Source organism: Ranitomeya imitator, chromosome 3 (assembly GCF_032444005.1).
Source record: "Ranitomeya imitator isolate aRanImi1 chromosome 3, aRanImi1.pri, whole genome shotgun sequence".
In the NCBI taxonomy this organism is placed as follows: Eukaryota; Metazoa; Chordata; class Amphibia; order Anura; family Dendrobatidae; genus Ranitomeya; species Ranitomeya imitator.
The window spans coordinates 80,799,286-80,819,334 of record NC_091284.1 but is presented as its reverse complement, the minus strand read 5'-3'; the positions used below and the strand labels follow the sequence as shown (position 1 = coordinate 80,819,334).

Below are 20,049 nucleotides of genomic sequence, written 5' to 3'. Positions count from 1 at the left end.
TTTCAGGCACGTGACATTTTTTGATCGCTTTTTATTCCGATTTTTGTGAGGAAGAATGACCAAAAAACAGCTATTCATGAATTTCTTTTTGGGGAGGCGTTTATACCGTTCCGCGTTTGGTAAAATTGATAAAGCAGTTTTATTCTTCGGGTCAGTACGATTACAGCGACACCTCATTTATATCATTTTTTTATGTTTTGGCGCTTTTATACGATAAAAACTATTTTACGGAAAAAATAATTATTTTTGCATCGCTTTATTCTCAGGACTATAACTTTTTTATGTTTTTGCTGATGATGCTGTATGGCGGCTCGTTTTTTGCGGGACAAGATGACGCTTTCAGCGGTACCATGGTTATTTATATCCATCTTTTTGATCGCGTGTTACTCCACTTTTTGTTCGGCGGTATGATAATAAAGCGTTGTTTTTTGCCTCGTTTTTTTTTTTTCTTACGGTGTTTACTGAAGGGGTTAACTAGTGGGCCAGTTTTATAGGTCGGGCCGTTACAGACGCGGCGATACTAAATATGTGTACTTTTATTGTTTGTTTTTTTTATTTAGATAAAGAAATGTATTTATGGGAATAATATTATTTTTTTTTTTTCATTATTTTGGAATATTTTTTTTTACACATTTGAAACATTTTTTTTTTAACTTTTTTACTTTGTCCCAGGGGGGGACATCACAGATCGGTGATCTGACAGTTTGCATAGCACTCTGTCAGATCACCAATCTGATAGGAGTGCAGGCTGCTTCACAGTGCCTGCTCTGAGCAGGCTCTGTGAAGCCACCTCCCTCCCTGCAGGACCCGGATCCGCGGCCATCTTGGATCCGGGCCTGGAGCAGGGAGGGAGGGAGGTAAGACCCTCGCAGCAACGCGATCACATCGCGTTGCTGCGGGGGGCTCAGGGAAGCCCGCAGGGAGCCCCCTCCTTGCGCGGTGCTTCCCTGCACCGCCGGCACATCGCGATCATCTTTGATCACGGTGTGCCGGGGGTTAATGTGCCGGGGGCGGTCTTTGACCGCTCCTGGCACATAGTGCCGGATGTCAGCTGCGATAGGCAGCTGACACCCGGCCGCGATCGGCGGCGCTCCCCCCGTGAGCGCTGCCGATCGCATATGACGTACTATTGCGTCCTTGGGAAGTAAAGCCCACCCCACATGGACGCAATAGTACGTCTAATGGCAGAAAGGGGTTAATATAAATTGCAAATCTGTCTGTGACTATGAGAGCCGAAGCCTAAAGGCCATGTTCACACTATGCGGTTTTTATTGCGGAACCGCGGCGATTTTGCCGCTGCGGGTCCGCAGCTGTTTTCCATGCAGGGTACAGAACAATGTTACCCTATGGAAAACAGAAACCGCAGTGCACATGATGTGGAAAAACCCGAAAAAAAACGCGCAGAATTGCTGCGGAAAAAAAGGACCATGTCACTTCTTTGTGCAGAATCGCAGCGATTCTGCACCCATAGAAATGCATTGATCCGCTTACTTCCCGCATGGGGCTGTGCCCACCATGCGGGAAGTAAGCGGATAATGTGCGGGTTATACCCGGGGTGGAGGAGAGGAGACTCTCCTCCAGGCCCTGGGAACCATATTTGTGGTAAAAAAAAAAAGAATTAAAATAAAAAATCATGTATACTCACCCTCGGAAGTCTCAGCGCTGCACGCGGCCGTCCGGTCTCAGGTTTGCTATGCGACCAGGACCTTCGGTGACGTCGCGGTCACATGACCGTGATGTCACCAAAGGTCCTGGTCGCACAGCATCTTTGGAACCGGACCGCCGCCTGCCGCGCCCAGGAGATCGGGACGTCAGAGGGTGAGTATACCATGATTTTATTATTTTTAACACTACTATTGATGCTGCATATGCAGCATCAATAGTAGGGGTAAATCCCGCAGTGGAACCCGCAGGACAAACCGCGATAAATCTGCAGGGATAACCGCAGCGGGTTTGCCCTGCAGATTTATCAAATCCGCTGCGGGAAAACCCGCGGGACAAAAAGGAACATGTGAATGTGGCCTTACTGGGGGCTAAGCCTCCATGTTTCTGCATTAAGTAGCCTGCAGAACAAGATAACCTCGCCCTCACTTTCACTCATTTCCCATAGCGTTTTTGCAGGAACATTTACGTATGCGCTTGCTTTTTGTTTGTGTTTTCTTCTTAAAACCCGCAAATGAAAATGCAAAAAAAATGATTGACCTTCTTCATATTTCTAAATCTGCACCAGATTTCCGTAACATGTAATGGTTGATGATATTATTTAATATTCTCTCCTTATCTGGTACGGTGCTTCCATACAGATTTTCTGCTTACAAATCCACAGATCAGTTCCACAAGAGAATTATCTGCAAATGTGAACAAGCCGTAAAGAGGTTTTCCCACCACAGATTCCCCTTTTTCTATTAGAGCAGAAAGTATTTAAGGAACGACATTTCTTCTCACAGCAGCCGATGAAAGGCAGTCTATGCGGTATTTAGGGGGCTTCATATCTGCAGGAGCGGTAATTTTTGTCCTGGCTTTTAGAGGCGAGGGGAGTCCCGGACGGAGACTTACACTTTTATATCTTTATGCAACATCTTCTTTTTACAATGGTTCCAAGAAGAAACTTCCATTTCTGTCCAAACGTAAGATTCTCCAGACCACCAGGCAGCTCTATCTGCCTTTATTCCATAGTCTAGTTTGATATTGGGGGTTGGCATAGTTTTTAATTTATTTGTAGAATTTCTGTATGTTGGTGTTACAGTGACTGGTTTTCTTTCACTTGGTTAACGGTGATCTTATTTCCCTGCAGGACAAGTTATGGCAGATCATGGAGAAACTGGAGTGTTTCTTTGGTGCACTAGTTGGGTGCAATGTGTACATCACCCCGGCCAGCTCCCAGGGCCTGCCACCGCACCACGATGATGTGGAGGTACATGGCGAGTTTACTCTATATACTACGGCTTTGTCCTGTTAACATTATTAAAAAGCCTGGGCTACAATTCTGCAGTCACTCTGCAATGGCGGACAACCCCTATAAGGCTCAGTGCACACTCAATTCATTTTTCCATGTTTTGTTGCAATTTTATTTATTTTTTTTAAAATTTGTGTTGATGTCGGCTCACAGTAGATGGCGGTGTGATACGATAGAAGAGCCATGCAGGCAGGGTACGGGCGCGCGAGCCGTGTGTGGCGCTGGTATGGTGCGGGCGCGCAAGCTGTGTGTGGCGCAGGCAGGGTACGGGCGCGCGAGCCGTGTGTGGCGCTGGTATGGTGCGGGCGTGTGAGCCGTGTGTGGCGCAGGCAGGGTGCGGGCGCGCAAGCTGTGTGTGGCGCTGGTAGGGTGCGGGCGTGTGAGCCATGTGTGGCGCAGGCAGGGTGCGGGCGTGTGTGGCGCAGGCAGGGTGCGGGCGCGCAAGCTGTGTGTGGTGCTGGCAGAGTGCGGGCGCACAAGCCGTGTGTGGCGCAGGGTGCGGGTGCGCAAGCCGTGTGTGGCGCTGGCAGGGTGCGGCCATGCAAAAACCGTGTGTTGTGCGAGCCACATAGCGTGCGGGCCACGTGGCGTGCTTTCTCCCCCAGAATAAATGCAGTCAGATCTTTCAATTTTCGTGATACAATAGATGCCTGCATGGCTCATACATACTCACGGTGCACTGGACCTAAATTGCCAAACACTTTTTTTTTTTTTTAGGCACAAGGCTCTAATATTTGTTGATATTTAACATCTTGAGCGGTTTTGGTTTTTTTAACTAGTTTCTAATCAACTGTTTTGTTTCGTTTCTTTATTTTTATTTTTTTGTGCACATTGAATCTAATAAAAAAAAAATAGGAAATTAACGGTAAAATAAAGTGCTATTTTGATTGTTTTGATACATACATCCTCCATAAGGTCTTAACAGACTTGTTGGGGTCATGTAATCATCATGATTAGTGATGAGTGGGTGTACTCGTTGCTCGGGGGTCCTCCTATTTGTTAGTGTTCGGAGATTTAGTTTTCCTTGCGGCAGCTGAATGATTTACAGCTATTATCCAGCCTGAGTACATGTGGGACTGCCTGGTTGCTAGGGAATCCCCACATGTACTCAGCCTGGCTAGTAGCTGTAAATCATTCAGCTGCCGCGATGAAAACTAAGTCTCCTGAGCACTAACAAATACTTGGTCACCCGAGCAACGAGTACACTCGCTCATCACTAATCATGATTCCTTTTTTACATTTTTTTTTATTTTAGTGGCTTCCATTGTAAGGCCGCGTTCAGTATTTTACATCAATATTTTAAAGCCCAAACCAGGACTAAGTGATAAATCCAGAAGTGGTGACGTGTTTCGATTATACTTTTAGTCTGATTGTTCCTCTCCTGGTTTTGGCTTACAAATACTGAGGTAAAATACTGACCAAATACTGAACGTGTGACCACGTTCTGTCAAGAGCAGTGTTTCTCAACTCCAGTCCTTAAGACCCCACAACAGGTCATGTTTTCAGGATTTCCTTAGTATTGCACAGGTGATAATTTCATCACCTGCTCAAGCATTAATTCCATCGCCTGGGCAATACTAAGGAAATCCTGAAAACATGACCTGTTGTGGGGTCTTGAGGACCGGAGTTGAGAAACACTGATCTAGAGCCATCGGCAGATCTGGCCTGGATCTGCTAAGGACATTGTCACTGCCACTGTTCATTACTTAGTGCCAGAAACTACTTCGCCTACCATTTATTTATTTTTTTAAGGCAACATTTGTGTTTTTTGTTTCTTCAGTTTATAAAATGATGGCGCCTTAAGTATTAATAATGCATTAATCAGTGAGCAGCTCCGGTCCATGCAGCAGGTCATCACCTAGTGAATAACATCTCCGTCTTGCAGGTTTTTATCCTTCAAGTAGAGGGACAGAAGCGCTGGCGTCTGTATGAGCCTCTCGTGCAGCTCGCTAGAGAATATGACGTGTCCCCCGCAGACAAGGTCACCACTCCCACTCATGACATCCTATTAAAGGTAACGTTTCCCTCCGTCCTTCCACAGTAGAAGGGCGAGAATAAAGTGCCAGATTCCAGGTTGTGTTTCTCTTGGTATCAGGAAGGTGACATGCTGTACTTTCCCAGAGGAACCATTCATGAAGCTGAAACTCCTGGGAACTCGCCGCATTCTACACACGTGACCATCAGCACCTACCAGAACACGTAAGGACCTTCCCTTCTCCGTCAGTAAATATGGCTTTCCGTGAGCAGGACGGACACTTTGATAAGTCTGTAGCACAATTATTATTTTTTTTTACTTAAATCATTTTGTCCCCTTCCCCCATTTTTTTGTATATTATTGTAAAGACAATGGTTTCATTAAAAACTACATTTTTTTCCCCCAAATAACAAGTCCTCAGACTGTCTTATAAGAAAAAATAATGGCCCAAGGAAGAAAGATAGGATTAAAAGAACATGCAAAAATGAAAACTGGCCCATTAGAAAGGGGTTAAAAAAGTATTTTTTTTTCCCCACCCCCAATAATCTCTCCAGAGCTTTGGTGGTAATAAATTAACCCCTGACCTAAATAAAAGTGCAATCATGTGTCATACTCTGATTTTTAAATATTGTGGGCCACTGTTTCAGCCCTTCGGCTGTCTCGGTCCACGGGCCAAACTGGAATAGCCAGAGGGCCAGATGTGGCCCACACGCCGCAGTTTGCTCAGTCCTGTTTTATGAGAAGATGTCCTTATTAATCGATCGTAGCTGTCCAGTGTTCTGTTTTTTCGAGTTGTGAATTTTCACATTATGTTGATGAACGTCACTGCTGGATTGTCTGAGTTTCTGGCTTATTGCAGAGCATACTAGCAGGGGTGCACCGGAATTTCCTCTCTGACAATTTTCTCTTTATCTGTTTACAGCTCTTGGGTAGATTACCTGCAGGACGTAATGCCGGCTCTACTGAAAGACGCTGCCAAGGAAAGCGTGGATCTGCGGAAAGGCATTCCCCGCCAACAGCTACTGGTAAGCAAGTTGTCCTTTAGAGGGATTCCGAACAAAAAGTAAAAAAAAAAACATACTTAGGTCCATATATATTTGGACAGAGACAACATTTTTCTAATTTTGGTTACAGACATTACCACAATGAATTTTAAACAAAACAATTCAGATGCAGTTGAAGGAGAAACCCCTTCACAACAGCCAACCAAGTGACCAACACTCTCCAGGAGGTCGGCGTATCAATATCCAAATCTACCATAAAGAGAATACTGCATGAAAGTAAATACAGAGGGTTCACAGCACGGTGCAAGCCACTCATAAGCATCAAGAATAAAGAGGCTAGACTGGACTTTGCTAAAAAACATCTAAAAAAGCCAGCACAGTTCTGGAAGAACATTCTTTGGACAGATGAAGCCAAGATCAAGCTCTACCAGAATGATGGAAAGAGAAAAGTATGGCGAAGGCGTGGTACAGCTCATGATCCAAAGCATACCACATCATCTGTAAAACACGGCGGAGGCAGTGTGATGGCTTGGGCATGCATGGCTGCCAGTGGCACTGGGTCACTAGTGTTTGTTGATGATGTGACACAGGACAGAAGCAGCCAAATGAGTTCTGAGGTATTCAGAGCCATACTGTGTGCTCAGATCCAGCCAAATGCAGCCAAACTGATTGGTCGTCGTTTCATACTACAGCTGGACAATGACCCAAAACATAAAGCCAAAGCAACCCAGGAGTTTATTAAAGCAAAGAAGTGGAATATTCTTGAATGGCCAAGTCAGTCACCTGATCTCAACCCAATTGAGCATGCATTTCACTTGTTACAGGATAAACTTCAGACAGAAAGGCCCACAAACAAACAGCAACTGAAAATCACCGCAGTGAAGGCCTGGCAGAGCATCAAAAAGGAGGAAACACAGCATCTGGTGATGTCCATGAGTTCAAGACTTCAGGCAGTCATTGCCAACAAAGGGTTTTCAACCAAGTGCTAAAAATGAACATTTTATTTAAAATTATTGAATCTGTCGAATTACTTTTCGTCCCTTTAAAAACAGGGTGGCACATGTTAAGGAGCTGAAACTCCTAAACCCTTCATCCAATTTTAATGTGGATACCCTCAAATGAAATCTGAAAGTCTGAACTTCAACTGCATCTGAATTGTTTTGTTTGAAATTCATTGTGGTAACGTCTATAACCAAAATTAGAAAAATGTTGTCTCTGTCCAAATATATATGGACCTAACTGTATATTGAAAGAAAGTATAAGGCAAAACTGAAATTTTTGACATGCCCCTTCTACAAATCCAAAAATAAAGAAAATAAATATATTTGGTATTGCGGTATCTGAAAAAATCATATGAACATTTAAAAGAAATCAGCCCATACAAGTGTAATAAAAAAAATTTAAAAAAAGAATTGAAAGATAAGAAAAAACAATCAAAACATCATATGTAAACGTAATAAACAAGTTATGGATGAGAAATTAATGACATAAACTTTTTTTTTTTTTTTTTACAAAAAATAAATTTTTAAAAACTACTTGTTTGCTACTGACGTAATCGACCTAACTTGATTCTTGTTGTCGGGTAATTTTTAAAGCACAATAAAAGCTGTAAAGAAATAAACCTAAAAAAACAATAGCAGAATGGCTTTTTTTACCGTTTCAGTGCAGTACTCATAGGTTGAACTTGAAGGACTTGTGTCTTCTTTCAACCTCTAAACTTGGAGGGTTTTAATCACATTTTTTTTTAGTGAAATGAATGGTGTCATTTAAAACTACCACCCGTCCCGCAAAAAAAAAACAAGCCCTCATGTGCCGGTCTTAAGTGAAAGTAAAAGCCATGGCTCTTAGAAGGGAGGAGAGATGTGAAAATAGAACGACTGGCTTAGACAGGAAGGAGTTAAAGCTTTTACATGTTGACTCTTGTATAGGGCTCGTGTACATGACCGTAATAGTCAGACGAGTTCTGTCCGTCACTCGACCCCCATATCATACAGCCGGCCAGTGCACACGTCCAACTCATCTCTGAGGAACAGATCACAGCATGTCCGAGTCTCGTCAGTGGTCGGATGGCACTTGCCCGTTCATGTCTACAGGTCCGCGGAGAACATCGGACCACAGTCTAATAACATCCGATTCTCACGGACACGCTGCATGTAGACGACACATCCAAGAAAACCTGTTAAGTCTGATCTTACTGGCTTTGATCCGAGTGTGATTGGCATAATTGGACCGAATTTCTCGGAAGAGAGAAAATCTGTTGTGTGAACATAGCCCAGGGATTTGCAATTCCTTAATATGTTTCTGGGGTTTTGACCCCCTCCCCCCCCCCTCCCATGCCCCCACACCACCTATACTGCAAGGCAGTACAATAATGATCTAAGTTTTTGCTGGGTAAATGGTCAGCAGATTACAGGCTGTCATCTCTAAAGAAAGCTCCAGATGTCACAAAACAGCTTTTTAGGGTGAATTTAGTTGCCGTCAGGTTCCCTAATTGATTATTTGGCTAATCCCACTCCTAAAAGGAGCGATTCCAGTAGCAAAAATACACATTTATGAAGGAATTATTGCATGTCGTTCTCCTAAGAAGTATATTCCATTTTGCAATGGATGCAGAGCAGCTTTGCATTTTCTTTAATGTCATTATTTTAAAAATGTGCTTGGTTTTTGCTTTTCTGTTGTTTTTTTTTTACTTTCTTAAAAAAATAATGTCAATTTATTTAAATGTTTATTATGTGATTGTTCCAGTGCTTAGACCCGAGCAGGGCAGTTGGTACCCTCAGCACTCTCCTGTGTGATATAGGCAAGAAAATAGAGGGCAAGTGCCAGCTGCGGTCATGTGAGATGCTGCGGGACTTCATGGGGAACCGATTGCCGCCTTACCTGGATGTGGATTCGTCAAATCAGGAGAAGTCAGGTCTGCTGATGAAAATGTCTTCTGACTTTCATTATTCCTCAGTAAAGTAGACTAATTTGCTTTGTAGCTTCTTATGTTTGTAGGTTGAGCTGATTAGATACACTTTCAAGAATATATGAAGTTCATAGATTTATTTTATGACCTAATGTATAAATAACATAAGAAAATGGGGTTTGGAACATATCTCCAAATTATGTTCCCTTATTCCTTCTGTAATATTTGTGCAAATTGACATCTGTGTTACTGTTATAGCCCACACTCTAATGTTGAATGTTCATTTATATAGGGACATAACGTGACAGAAGTGAAGAGTCCAATATGCATTAGATCAGTGTTCCCCCAACTCCGGTCCTCAAGGCCCACCAACAGGTCATGTTTTCAGGATTTCCTTAGTATTGCACTGGTGATAATTGCATCACATACACAGGCAATAGTTACATCACCTGTGCAATGCTAAGGAAAACCGGAAAACATGACCTGTTGGTGGCGCTTGAGGACCGGAGTTGGGGAACACTGCATTAGACTAAAGTCGGCTAAACTCACTGACAGTGTAATATGTATGGGATTTGGACTATATGAGCCTTGAGCCTTGCGCCCTTGAGCCTTGCGCCCCTGAGCCTTGCGCCCCTGAGCCTTGCGCCCTTGAGCCTTGCGCCCCTGAGCCTTGCGCCCCTGAGCCTTGCGCCCTTGAGCCTAGCGCCCCTGAGCCTTGCGCCCCTGAGCCTTGCGCCCCTGAGCCTAGCGCCCCTGAGCCTAGCGCCCCTGAGCCTAGCGCCCCTGAGCCTAGCGCCCCTGAGCCTAGCGCCCCTGAGCCTTGCGCCCCTGAGCCTTGCGCCCCTGAGCCCTTGAGCAATTAATATGAATTGATAAACTTCCTGGATGATTAACAGATGAACGATACATAGCAAATTGTAAGAAAAGATGCTCCAGCATTGTAACTTCATGGAGGCTGTGAGTATTTCTAGACTCTTTAGCTCCTGGATTTGCACATTTCACCAAGCCCCCCATCATGCAGGGATAGAATGATATTTCTAGAGGTGTAATCTGTAGATTGATCTTTTCAGTCTGTTGTCGGTCTCATTTTCTCTCTTACGCCTTTGCAGAAGCGGCACCACCAAAGCTTAACAGCGCAATCAGACTCCAGCACAAGGACTATGCGGCCATCACTACAGATCACGTCTCAGAGGCGCCGGTAGGAGCTCTGATTACATTTCATCTCTTAAGTCTCACGGCTTTTTTGCTGCATCAGATTACGAGTAAAGCTCCTCTATACTGATGTATCTGAATATGTATCAGGCTGGGCATTTCTGAATATTCTCACATCTAGGCTTTGTGCCGCAACCGAGTCCTTCCATGAGAAACATTTCTACTTATTTACAAGCTAACGTATAACTTCTGGGGCGCCCGCCCATCAATAGAATAGGGGGTTACCAAGTCTCCTGTCTGTGTCCATGCACTGTCCGAGGGAGGAAGAGTTTAAATGGAGTGAGCCTTGTGGCTGCTCCTCCAGAGTCTATTTAGCAGCACGCTGGCTCAGTGTTAGCACTGATGCTTTGCAGTGCTTGGGTCCTGGGTTCGAATACCACCAAGTTCAACCCGTGTTTGCGTGGGTTTACTCCGCGTTCTCCGCTTTCCTCCCGAAGACATAGTGATAGGTAATATAGATTGTGAGCCCCAGTGGGGAAAGTGATGATAATGTCTGTAAAGCGCTGTGAAATTAAAGGGGTTATCCACTACACGGACAACCCTTCTCAATCTCTGTGTTTTTCCCCTCCATAAAATAACACTTAGGCTGCAGTCACACTAGAGTATGGCATCTGATGTAATATACTAATGACCCTCGGCTTCAGCTCTCGCATGACAGGATCAGAGCACAGCTGCGGAGGAGACAGAGAAAGTGATTTCTCCATCTGCTCAGTTGTCGACGGGAATCGCACTGCACTCGGGTGATATCTGAGTGCAGTCCGATGTTTCACTCGCACTCATAGACTTGTATGGGTGTAAGTGAGTGGAGTCTTGCTGACAACCGTTTTTTTTCTCCTCCATTAAAAACCGAAACAGTGCAAACACACAAACCCCAGCAGGAGATACTACTGACACTCGCGGACTCTGGCGGTAATGGCTCATGGTGGGGTCCGTTTGTTTGCACCTATCCTGTTTTTTTACGAAAGGAATAAAGACGGCAAAAAGTTTCACTTAGTCATGGAATACGGCTTTTAACCTTTTAAGACTACGCTCCACGATCCGCTCTTGATGAGGTTTTAATGTTTCAGAATTTCTGCACCTAATTATTTAAATTGGGCTACTTGCATTTTTTCACTTAATTTTTGTGTGCATTTTTTTTTTAACATGCAGTTTTATCATAGTTTTTATGCTTTTTGTCTTTTTGATATGTCATGTTGTCAATAAAGCTGCTAAGTGCAGTTTACATGCGTGTTTTTTTATGCATTTTCACACCAGAAACACATTAAAAATGCATGTGCGGTTTTTTCTAAAGATTTTTCAAATTTTAATGTAAGTCTAGTCCCCAGTGATCCGCCTAATCTGTCTTATGTTGTAGTCCGTGAGATGATCATGTGAAATTTTTTGTGTCCTTGGTCTTACAGGAGCCTTCCGAAGAGTTAATGATTTATGTGTTCCACGCCTTGAATAATAAAAGGAAAACGCACATGGTGTCGGACACTGAGGAAAGCCCTCCTGTAAGTATTCTAACCTTTTTCCATCTTATTGCATAAGACCTTTCTGGTGAATCACGCTGCCACATCCCGAGGTGAGGGGTCATTTGGGCAGGTCGCCGCTGACTCCGCTAGAATAACAGGTCCTTCTCTCTTCCTGATTAACCCCTTCATCACCTTGGGATTTTCCATTTTTCCGTGTTCATTTTTCACTCCCCTCCTTCCCAGAGCCATAACTTTTTTATTTTTCCGTCAATTTGGCCATGTGAGGGCTTATTTTTTGCGGGACGAGTTGTACTTTTGAACAACATCATTGGTTTTAGCATGTCGTGTACTAGAAAACGGGGAAAAAATTCCAAGTGCGGTGAAATTGCACAAAAAGTGCAATCCCACACTTGTTTTTTGTTTGGCTTTTTTGCTAGGTTCACTAAATGCTAAAACTGACCTGACATTATGATTCTCCAGGTCAGTACGAGTTCATAGACACCTAAGATGACTAGGTTATGTTTTACCTAAGTGGTGGAAAAAAATTCCAAACTTTGCTAAAAAAAAAAAAAAATAATAAAATTTGCGCCATTTTCCGATACTCGTAGCGTCTCCAATTTTCGTGATCTGGGGTCGGTTGAGGGCTTATTTTTTGCGTGCCGAGATGACGTTTTTAATTATAGCATTTTGGTGCAGATACGTTCTTTTGATCGCCCGTTATTGCATTTTAATGCAATGTCGCGGCGACCTAAAAAACGTAATTCTGGCGTTTCGATTTTTTTTTCGCTACGCCGTTTAGCGATCAGGTTAATGCTTTTTTTTAGTTGATAGATCGGGCGATTCTGAGCGCGGCGATACCAAATATGTGTAGATTTGATTTTTTTTTTAATTGATTTATTTTGATTGGGGCGAAAGGGGGGTGATTTTAAACTTTTATATTTTTTTTATTTTTTTCACATTTTTTTTAACTTTTTTTTTTTTACTTTTGCCATGCTTCAATAGCCTCCATGGGAGGTTAGAAGCAGGCACAGCACGATCGGCTCTGCTACATAGCAGCGATCTGCTGATCGCTGCTATGTAGCAGAAATGGAGGTGTGCTGTGAGCGCCGACCACAGGGTGGCGCTCACAGCCACCGGTGATCAGTAACCATAGAGATCTCTAGGACCTCTATGGTTACCATCCTGATGCATCGCCGACCCCCGATCATGTGACGGGGGTCGGCGATGACGTCATTTCCGGCCACCTGGCCGGAAGCGGTAGTTAAATGCCGCTGTCTGTGTTTGACAGCGGCATTTAACTAGTTAATAGGTGCGGGCAGGTCGCGATTCTGCCCGCGCCTATTACGGGCACATGTCAGCTGTTCAAAACAGCTGACATGTCCCGGCTTTGATGCGGGCTCACCGCGGAGCCCTGCATCAAAGCAGGGGATCTGACCTCGGATGTACTATCCCGTCCGAGGTCTTCTGACAGCGTGGGAACTGCGGCTCTCTGTCTGGCAGGGATGATTTCACCGCCGATCAGAAGCGGTGTTTGCTGCGCTGTCATGCACTGGATATTGGAGCCCCCATTCAGGTGAATCGAACATCCAGGTGTCCGCCCATCTCTATTAGGGAGCAGCTCAGAAAATGATGACGCAAAACCTTTTTTGTTTTTTTGTTTTTTACATTTCTGAATTTTTATTTATTTTTATACCACATAAAGTGGCCTGAAGAGTCAGGTTACCAGGTGATTTTTACCACACACGAATGCCATGAAAAACAAAAAAATACATATTTTCTACTACATTAGATGGTAAAAAGAATGGTGTCATTAAAAAATATAAATTCTCCCCCAACAAACAATCATATGACTGTATTGATGGAAAAAGATAAAGTTATGGCTTTTGGACAAAGAGGAAGGAAAAATGAAATTGCCTGGTAAGGAAATGAAAAAAAATAGATAGAGATATAATCTGAAACATACGGCATGTATATATTTTTTTTGAAAAGACTCACCTTTTTTCTCCCAAATTTGTTGTTGGGGGGATGAGCTTGCGTCTTACAATCCGAATGTAGCTTACTGGCTGCGGTTGAACGGATTCCCAGGATCGCTGCTACAGGAAGCTTCTGGTGGCGGCAGGAGTGCGGCGATGCTGCAGGTCCCTGGCTGGTAGGAGAGCGTGTGGGGGGCTTTACCGACATTTTGTGGAAGCTCGGAGACCCCACACTTTCCATGCTTTTCAATGCAGTGGACTACGGGAAAATGGCTGCCAGAGACGGCACTGTGCAGATTGAGATCTCAGGTCGAGATCTTGTGTCATGATATCTCACTTGCGCATGCACCACCTCCGGCGGCCATTTTCCTGCAGTCCACTGCATTAAAAAGCAATGAATGTGCAGGGGCTCCTGGCTTTCACAAAATGTTGGCGGAGCCCTCGCTCCATTGAACACCACCTCCTACCAGCCTGGAGTCCGCAGCATCTCCCCACTCCTACCTCTTCCAAACACACCCTCTTATTAGACTGGGGCCCGCATAATCGCCCTACTTCTTTCTCTGCCAAATACACCCTCCTACCAGCCTGGGGCCCACAGCATTGCCCCACTCCTACCTATGCCAAAAACACCCTCTTATTAGACTGGGGCCCGCAGCATCGCCCCACTCCTACCTCTGCCAAACACCACCTCCTACCAGCGTGAGGTCTGCAGCATCACCACACTCCTACCTCTGCCATACACGACCTCCTACCAGCCTGGGGCCCACTGCATTGCCCCACTCCTACCTATGCCAAAAACACCCTCTTATTAGACTGGGGCCCGCAGCATCGCCCCACTCCTACTTCTGCCAAACACCACCTCCTACCTGCCTGGGGCCCACAGCATCGCCCTACTTCTGCCTCTGCCAAAACACCCTCTTACCAGACTGGGGCCCGCAGCATCGCTGCACTCCTACCTCTGCCGAACACACCCTCCTACCAGCCTGGGGCCCACAGCATCGCCTCACTCCTATCTTTGCCGAACACACCCTCCTACCAGCCTGGGGCCCACAGCATCGCCCCACTCCTACCTCTGCCAAATACATCCTCTTATTAGACTGGGGACCGCAGCATCGCCCCACTCCTATCTCTGCCAAACACCACCTCCTACATGCCTGGGGCCCGCAGCATCATCCCACTCCTATCTCCACTGAACACACCCTCCTACCAGCCTGGGGCCCACAGCATCGCCGCACTCCTACCTCTGCCAAATACATCCTCTTATTAGACTGGGGACCGCAGCATCGCCCCACTCCTATCTCTGCCAAACACCACCTCCTACATGCCTGGGGCCCGCAGCATCATCCCACTCCTATCTCCACTGAACACACCCTCCTGCCAGCTTGGGCCCCGCAGCATCGCCCCACTCCTACCTCTGCTGAACACACCCTCCTACCAGCCTGGGGCCCGCAGCATTGCCCCTCTCCTGCCTCTGCCCAAAACACCCTCTTATTAGACTGGGGCCCGCAGCATTGCCCCACTCCTACCTCTGCCGAAAACACCCTCCTACCAGCCTGGGGCCCGCAGCATCGCCCCACTCCTTTCTCCGCTGAACACCACCTTCTACCAGCATGGGCCCGCAGCACCACCCCACTCCTATCTCCACCGAACACCACCTCCTACCAGTGTGGGGCCCGCAGCATAGCCCCACTCCTATCTCCGCCGAACACCACCTCCTACCAGCATGGGCCCGCAGCACCACCCTACTCCTATCTCCACCGAACACCACCTTCTACCAGCGTGGGGCCCGCAGCACCACCCCACTCCTATCTCCACCGAACACCACCTCCTACCAGCGTGGGGCCCGCAGCATCATCCCACTTTTTTCTCCGCTGAACACCACCTTCTACCGGCCTGGGGCCCGCAGCATCGCCCCACTCCTTTCTCCGCTGAACACCACCTTCTACCAGCATGGGCCCGCAGCACCACCCCACTCCTATCTCCACCGAACACCACCTCCTACCAGTGTGGGGCCCGCAGCATAGCCCCACTCCTATCTCCGCCGAACACCACCTCCTACCAGCATGGGCCCGCAGCACCACCCCACTCCTTTCTCCGCTGAACACCACCTTCTACCGGCCTGGGGCCCGCAGCATCGCCCCACTCCTTTCTCCGCTGAACACCACCTTCTACCGGCCTGGGTTCCGCAGCATCACCCCACTCCTATCTCCGCTGAACACCACCTCCTACCAGCCTGGGTTCCGCAGCACCACCCCACTCCTATCTCCGCCGAACACCACCTTCTACCGGCCTGGGGCCCGCAGCATCACCCCACTCTCCTATCTCCGCCGAACACCACCTTCTACCGGCCTGGGGCCCGCAGCATCGCCCCTCTCCTTTCTCCGCTGAACACCACCTTCTACCGGCCTGGGGCCCGCAGCATCGCCCCACTCCTATCTCTGCCGAACACCACCTTCTACCAGCATGGGGCCTGCAGCATCGCCCCACTCCTATCTCCGCTGAACACCACCTTCTACCAGCCTGGGGCCCGCAGCATCACCCCACTCCTATCTCTGCCGAACACCACCTCCTACCAGCCTGGGGCCTGCAGCATCGCCCCACTCCTATCTCTGCCGAACACCACCTCCTACCAGCCTGGGTTCCGCAGCATCACCCCACTCCTATCTCCGCTGAACACCACCTTCTACCAGCCTGGGGCCCGCAGCACCACCCCACTCCTATCTCCGCCGAACACCACCTTCTACCAGCATGGAGCCCGCAGCATCACCCCACTCCTATCTCCGCTGAACACCACCTTCTACCAGCATGGGGCCTGCAGCATCGCCCCTGCAGCATCGCCCCACTCCTATCTCCGCTGAACACCACCTCCTACCAGCCTGGGGCCTGCAGCATCGCCCCACTCCTATCTCTGCCGAACACCACCTCCTACCAGCCTGGGGCCTGCAGCATCGCCCCACTCCTATCTCTGCCGAACACCACCTCCTACCAGCCTGGGTTCCGCAGCATCACCCCACTCCTTTCTCCGCTGAACACCACCTCCTACCAGCCTGGGGCCTGCAGCATCGCCCCACTCCTATCTCCGCTGAACACCACCTTCTACCAGCCTGGGGCCTGCAGCATCGCCCCACTCCTATCTCTGCCGAACACCACCTCCTACCAGCCTGGGGCCTGCAGCATCGCCCCACTCCTATCTCCGCTGAACACCACCTTCTACCAGCATGGGGCCCGCAGCATCGCCCCACTCCTATCTCTGCCGAACACCACCTCCTACCAGCCTGGGGCCCGCAGCATCACCCCACTCCTTTCTCCGCCGAACACCACCTTCTACCAGCCTGGGGCCCACAGCATTGCCCCACTCCTATCTCCGCCGATCTCCACCGATCTCCACCTTCTACCATCCTGGGGCCCGCAGCATCACCCCACTCCTATCTCCGCCGAACACCACCTTCTACCAGCCTGGGGCCCACAGCATTGCCCCACTCCTATCTCCGCCGATCTCCACCTTCTACCATCCTGGGGCCCGCAGCATCACCCCACTCCTATCTCCGCCGAACACCACCTCCTGCCTGCCTGGGGCCCACAGCATCGCCCCACTCCTATCTCCGCCGAACACCACCTCCTACCAGCCTGGGGCCCGCAGCATCGCCCCACTCCTATCTCCGCCGAACACCACCTCCTACCAGCCTGGGGCCCTCAGCATCACCTGCCGCCACCAGATTCCTTCAGCAGCAACTTTGCCGCCTGTGACTCCGCTCTGCCGCCCCACCAGGTAAGCTACCCTAAAAGTAAATTATAAGACGCACCACCATTTTATTAAGGATCGTTGTATTTCTACTTGTAAACAGTTGATTTTGACATTAGAAGCCGTCAGCAGAAATAACACATTCTTCCCCCTGTCCATAGTGTTTTATGGTAGGCAGCTAATATATGTTTGCACAATTCCCTAAGTGCAGGTAGAAGTAAGGAAAAACTTACTCTCGTGGGGGAAATATTGGTGTTTTATGGGTTTGGCTTTCTCTTCTGTCTTTTAAGAAAAACTGGTTTTGCGTGATCTGTGTGACTGGAGGAAGTGGTGTTGTACTCGCATGGTCCAGCTGGTGGCGCTGTGGTTTCACCTGTAGTAATGGCAGTAGGTCGCTGCGTTTTATCTTTTAAGTACTGCCATCACATCCGCTAATCTGTAAATGCCTCTTACAGGATAGCTCACATTTCTTTTAGGGTTTATTGGCTTCTGTTCAGGTCTATAATCTGGTTCCATATCGATGCTTGAACTCTTACATTTCCAACTCTCCCCAAAAGGCAGATTTCGAAGGGTGTTGTGGGTGAAGTTGTTGAAATTTGATATACCTGATCCATTTACTGTCATGGGCACTAAAAAACACTGACGGTGGTGGTAGCGTTCTAATAAGACAACATGCATGCTCAGCTGAGTAGTGCATGCATGTGTGTGGGAGGAATAGCTGTGTAAGGTGTATATGGTAAGAATTGTGCACGTTCAGGTGACATATGGGATCAAAATGAGAATTTGCTGTTAAAATGCTGCAAAAAACGCAATAGAAATGATCTTTTCCACCGATGGTGTCACTGGTGCATTTTGCAATCATGTCTTCTGTCTTGCAGGCGAGGGGTTTACGTTTCCCACTTTCTTACATGGACGCTCTGAAAGCTCTGTGGGAGGAGAAGCCTGTGTGTGTCAAGGATCTACCTCTCGAGAACGACTGTGACAAGGAAAACCTGGCAATATCGCTGTGGTCTGAGGGTTTATTGGAGACCGGTCCAGCTGAGGCTTAAGCACTGAGCCTCTTCTTCACCACAGCGGCGATCCTACCAGAGTGTCGTCTCCAAGTAAAACCTGTTTACAGCTGCTGCCGCCCCACTAAGGGTGCTATTATCATGCTACAACCAAAAATAGATGGGAAATGATGAAGGAAATCTGGAACTGATCACTCATGACAATATCGTGCCTTTCCACCAAAGTGTCCTATACTGACCCCTGAGCAATGGAGGCCATGCAGGTTCTGGGAGTACAAAGCTATCACTGCCACTATGGGAATTACATGGGCTTTTGTGGCTGCAGGATTTCACTGTCTCCGCTGAGTGGATGCAAATATGATTTTTATTCTTGGCTCGGATATGCAATTCTAATGAGTGATTTTTGGCATCATTGCAGTAGGACTAATTGTTATTACCGGAATGTGGAGTCCGTACAGTAAAAAATTAACGATTAACCAATACTTTCATCTCAAGTATTCACAAGGGTTAGATCTCACACACATGGCGTGTCGGAAAAACAACCTGTAGGAAATAGAGCATTCAATTTATAAAGAGTGCTGAACAAAAACGGTGCAATATCAGAGGAATCTGGAGATCCAGAAGAATCCCATAGTTATCTATCGATTCCCGATTGCAGCTCTATACATGGAGGTTGTAGGGATCTGTAGTATGTGGCGTATATATGATTTGTAGTGAGCTCTTCACAATACAATCATACAACGATTCCACTTTTTCCAATGCAGGGACAGATTTGTTTATTTTTTCCTCATTAGTTAATTATATATTATATAGCACTATGTACTTACAATTGCTCATTTTACCTTTACACCCACTTAGTTCTTTTTTCTCTGCTATATCTAGAACAGGAAGTCTCTTGTCCCTGCTTTTATCATTCCCCTCTTTCACTCCTGACCCAGCTGCTCCATCCTGCCAGGGACTTTTTAAGTGTCTCCTGACTCATACTCATACATAGAGCTTAGAAGGATTCAGTCAGTCAGTTTTTAATCACGTGATGACATAGACGTAATGGAAAAGAGAAGAATTAACTGGGTAGAAAGGCAAAATGAGTACCTTTATTTTATTTTTTTACCAGATCACAATCAATATTAAAAATATAATTAGAAATGGTGCAATTTTCACATCAGTCACTGGGACTTAAAGTACCTTCACACATAACGATATTGTTAACGATATCGTTGCTATTTGTGACGTAGCAACGATATCGTTAATGAAATCGTTCTGTGTGACAGCGACCAACGATCAGGCCCCTGCTGGGAGATCGTTGGTCGCTGAGGAAAGTCCAGGACTTTATTTCGTCGCTGGATCGGCGTGTGTGACACCGATCCAGCGATGTCTTCACTGGTAACCAGGGTAAACATCGGGTAACTAAGCGCAGGGCCGCGCTTAGTAACCCGATGTTTACCCTGGTTACCATGCTAAAAGTAAAAAAAACAAACACTAGATACTCACCTACCGCTGTCTGTCCTCCAGCGCTGTGCTCTGCTCTCCTGCACTGGCTGTGAGCCGGAAAGCAGAGCGGTGACGTCACCGCTCTGATTTCCGGCTCACAGACAGTACAGGAGGAGAGCAGAGAAGCAGAGCACAGCGCCGGGGACAGACGGCTGTAGGTAAGTATCTAGTGTTTGTTTTTTTTTACTTTTAGGATGGTATCCAGGGTAAACATCGGGTTACTAAGCGCGGCCCTGCGCTTAGTTACCCGATGTTTACCCTGGTTACCGGCATCGTTGGTCGCTGGAGAGCGGTCTGTGTGACAGCTCTCCAGCGACCAAACAG

The 20,049-nt window shown here is 47.0% G+C and overlaps 1 protein-coding gene across 2 annotated transcripts in view; it reads left to right on the top strand.

Moving 5' to 3' along the window:
• Nucleotides 1-19,557, top strand: part of RIOX2 (ribosomal oxygenase 2) — a 50,077-nt gene extending 30,520 nt beyond the window's left edge. For both annotated transcript variants that reach the window (XM_069760997.1, XM_069760998.1), the window contains 8 exons: nt 2,795-2,914; nt 4,842-4,970; nt 5,052-5,155; nt 5,854-5,956; nt 8,681-8,849; nt 9,953-10,041; nt 11,456-11,548; nt 18,103-19,557. In XM_069760997.1, coding sequence (XP_069617098.1) covers nt 2,795-2,914; nt 4,842-4,970; nt 5,052-5,155; nt 5,854-5,956; nt 8,681-8,849; nt 9,953-10,041; nt 11,456-11,548; nt 18,103-18,273 — 978 coding nt within the window. In that variant the 3' untranslated portion in view covers nt 18,274-19,557. The remainder of the gene's footprint in view (nt 1-2,794; nt 2,915-4,841; nt 4,971-5,051; nt 5,156-5,853; nt 5,957-8,680; nt 8,850-9,952; nt 10,042-11,455; nt 11,549-18,102) is intronic.
• Nucleotides 19,558-20,049: the final 492 nt, after the last annotated feature.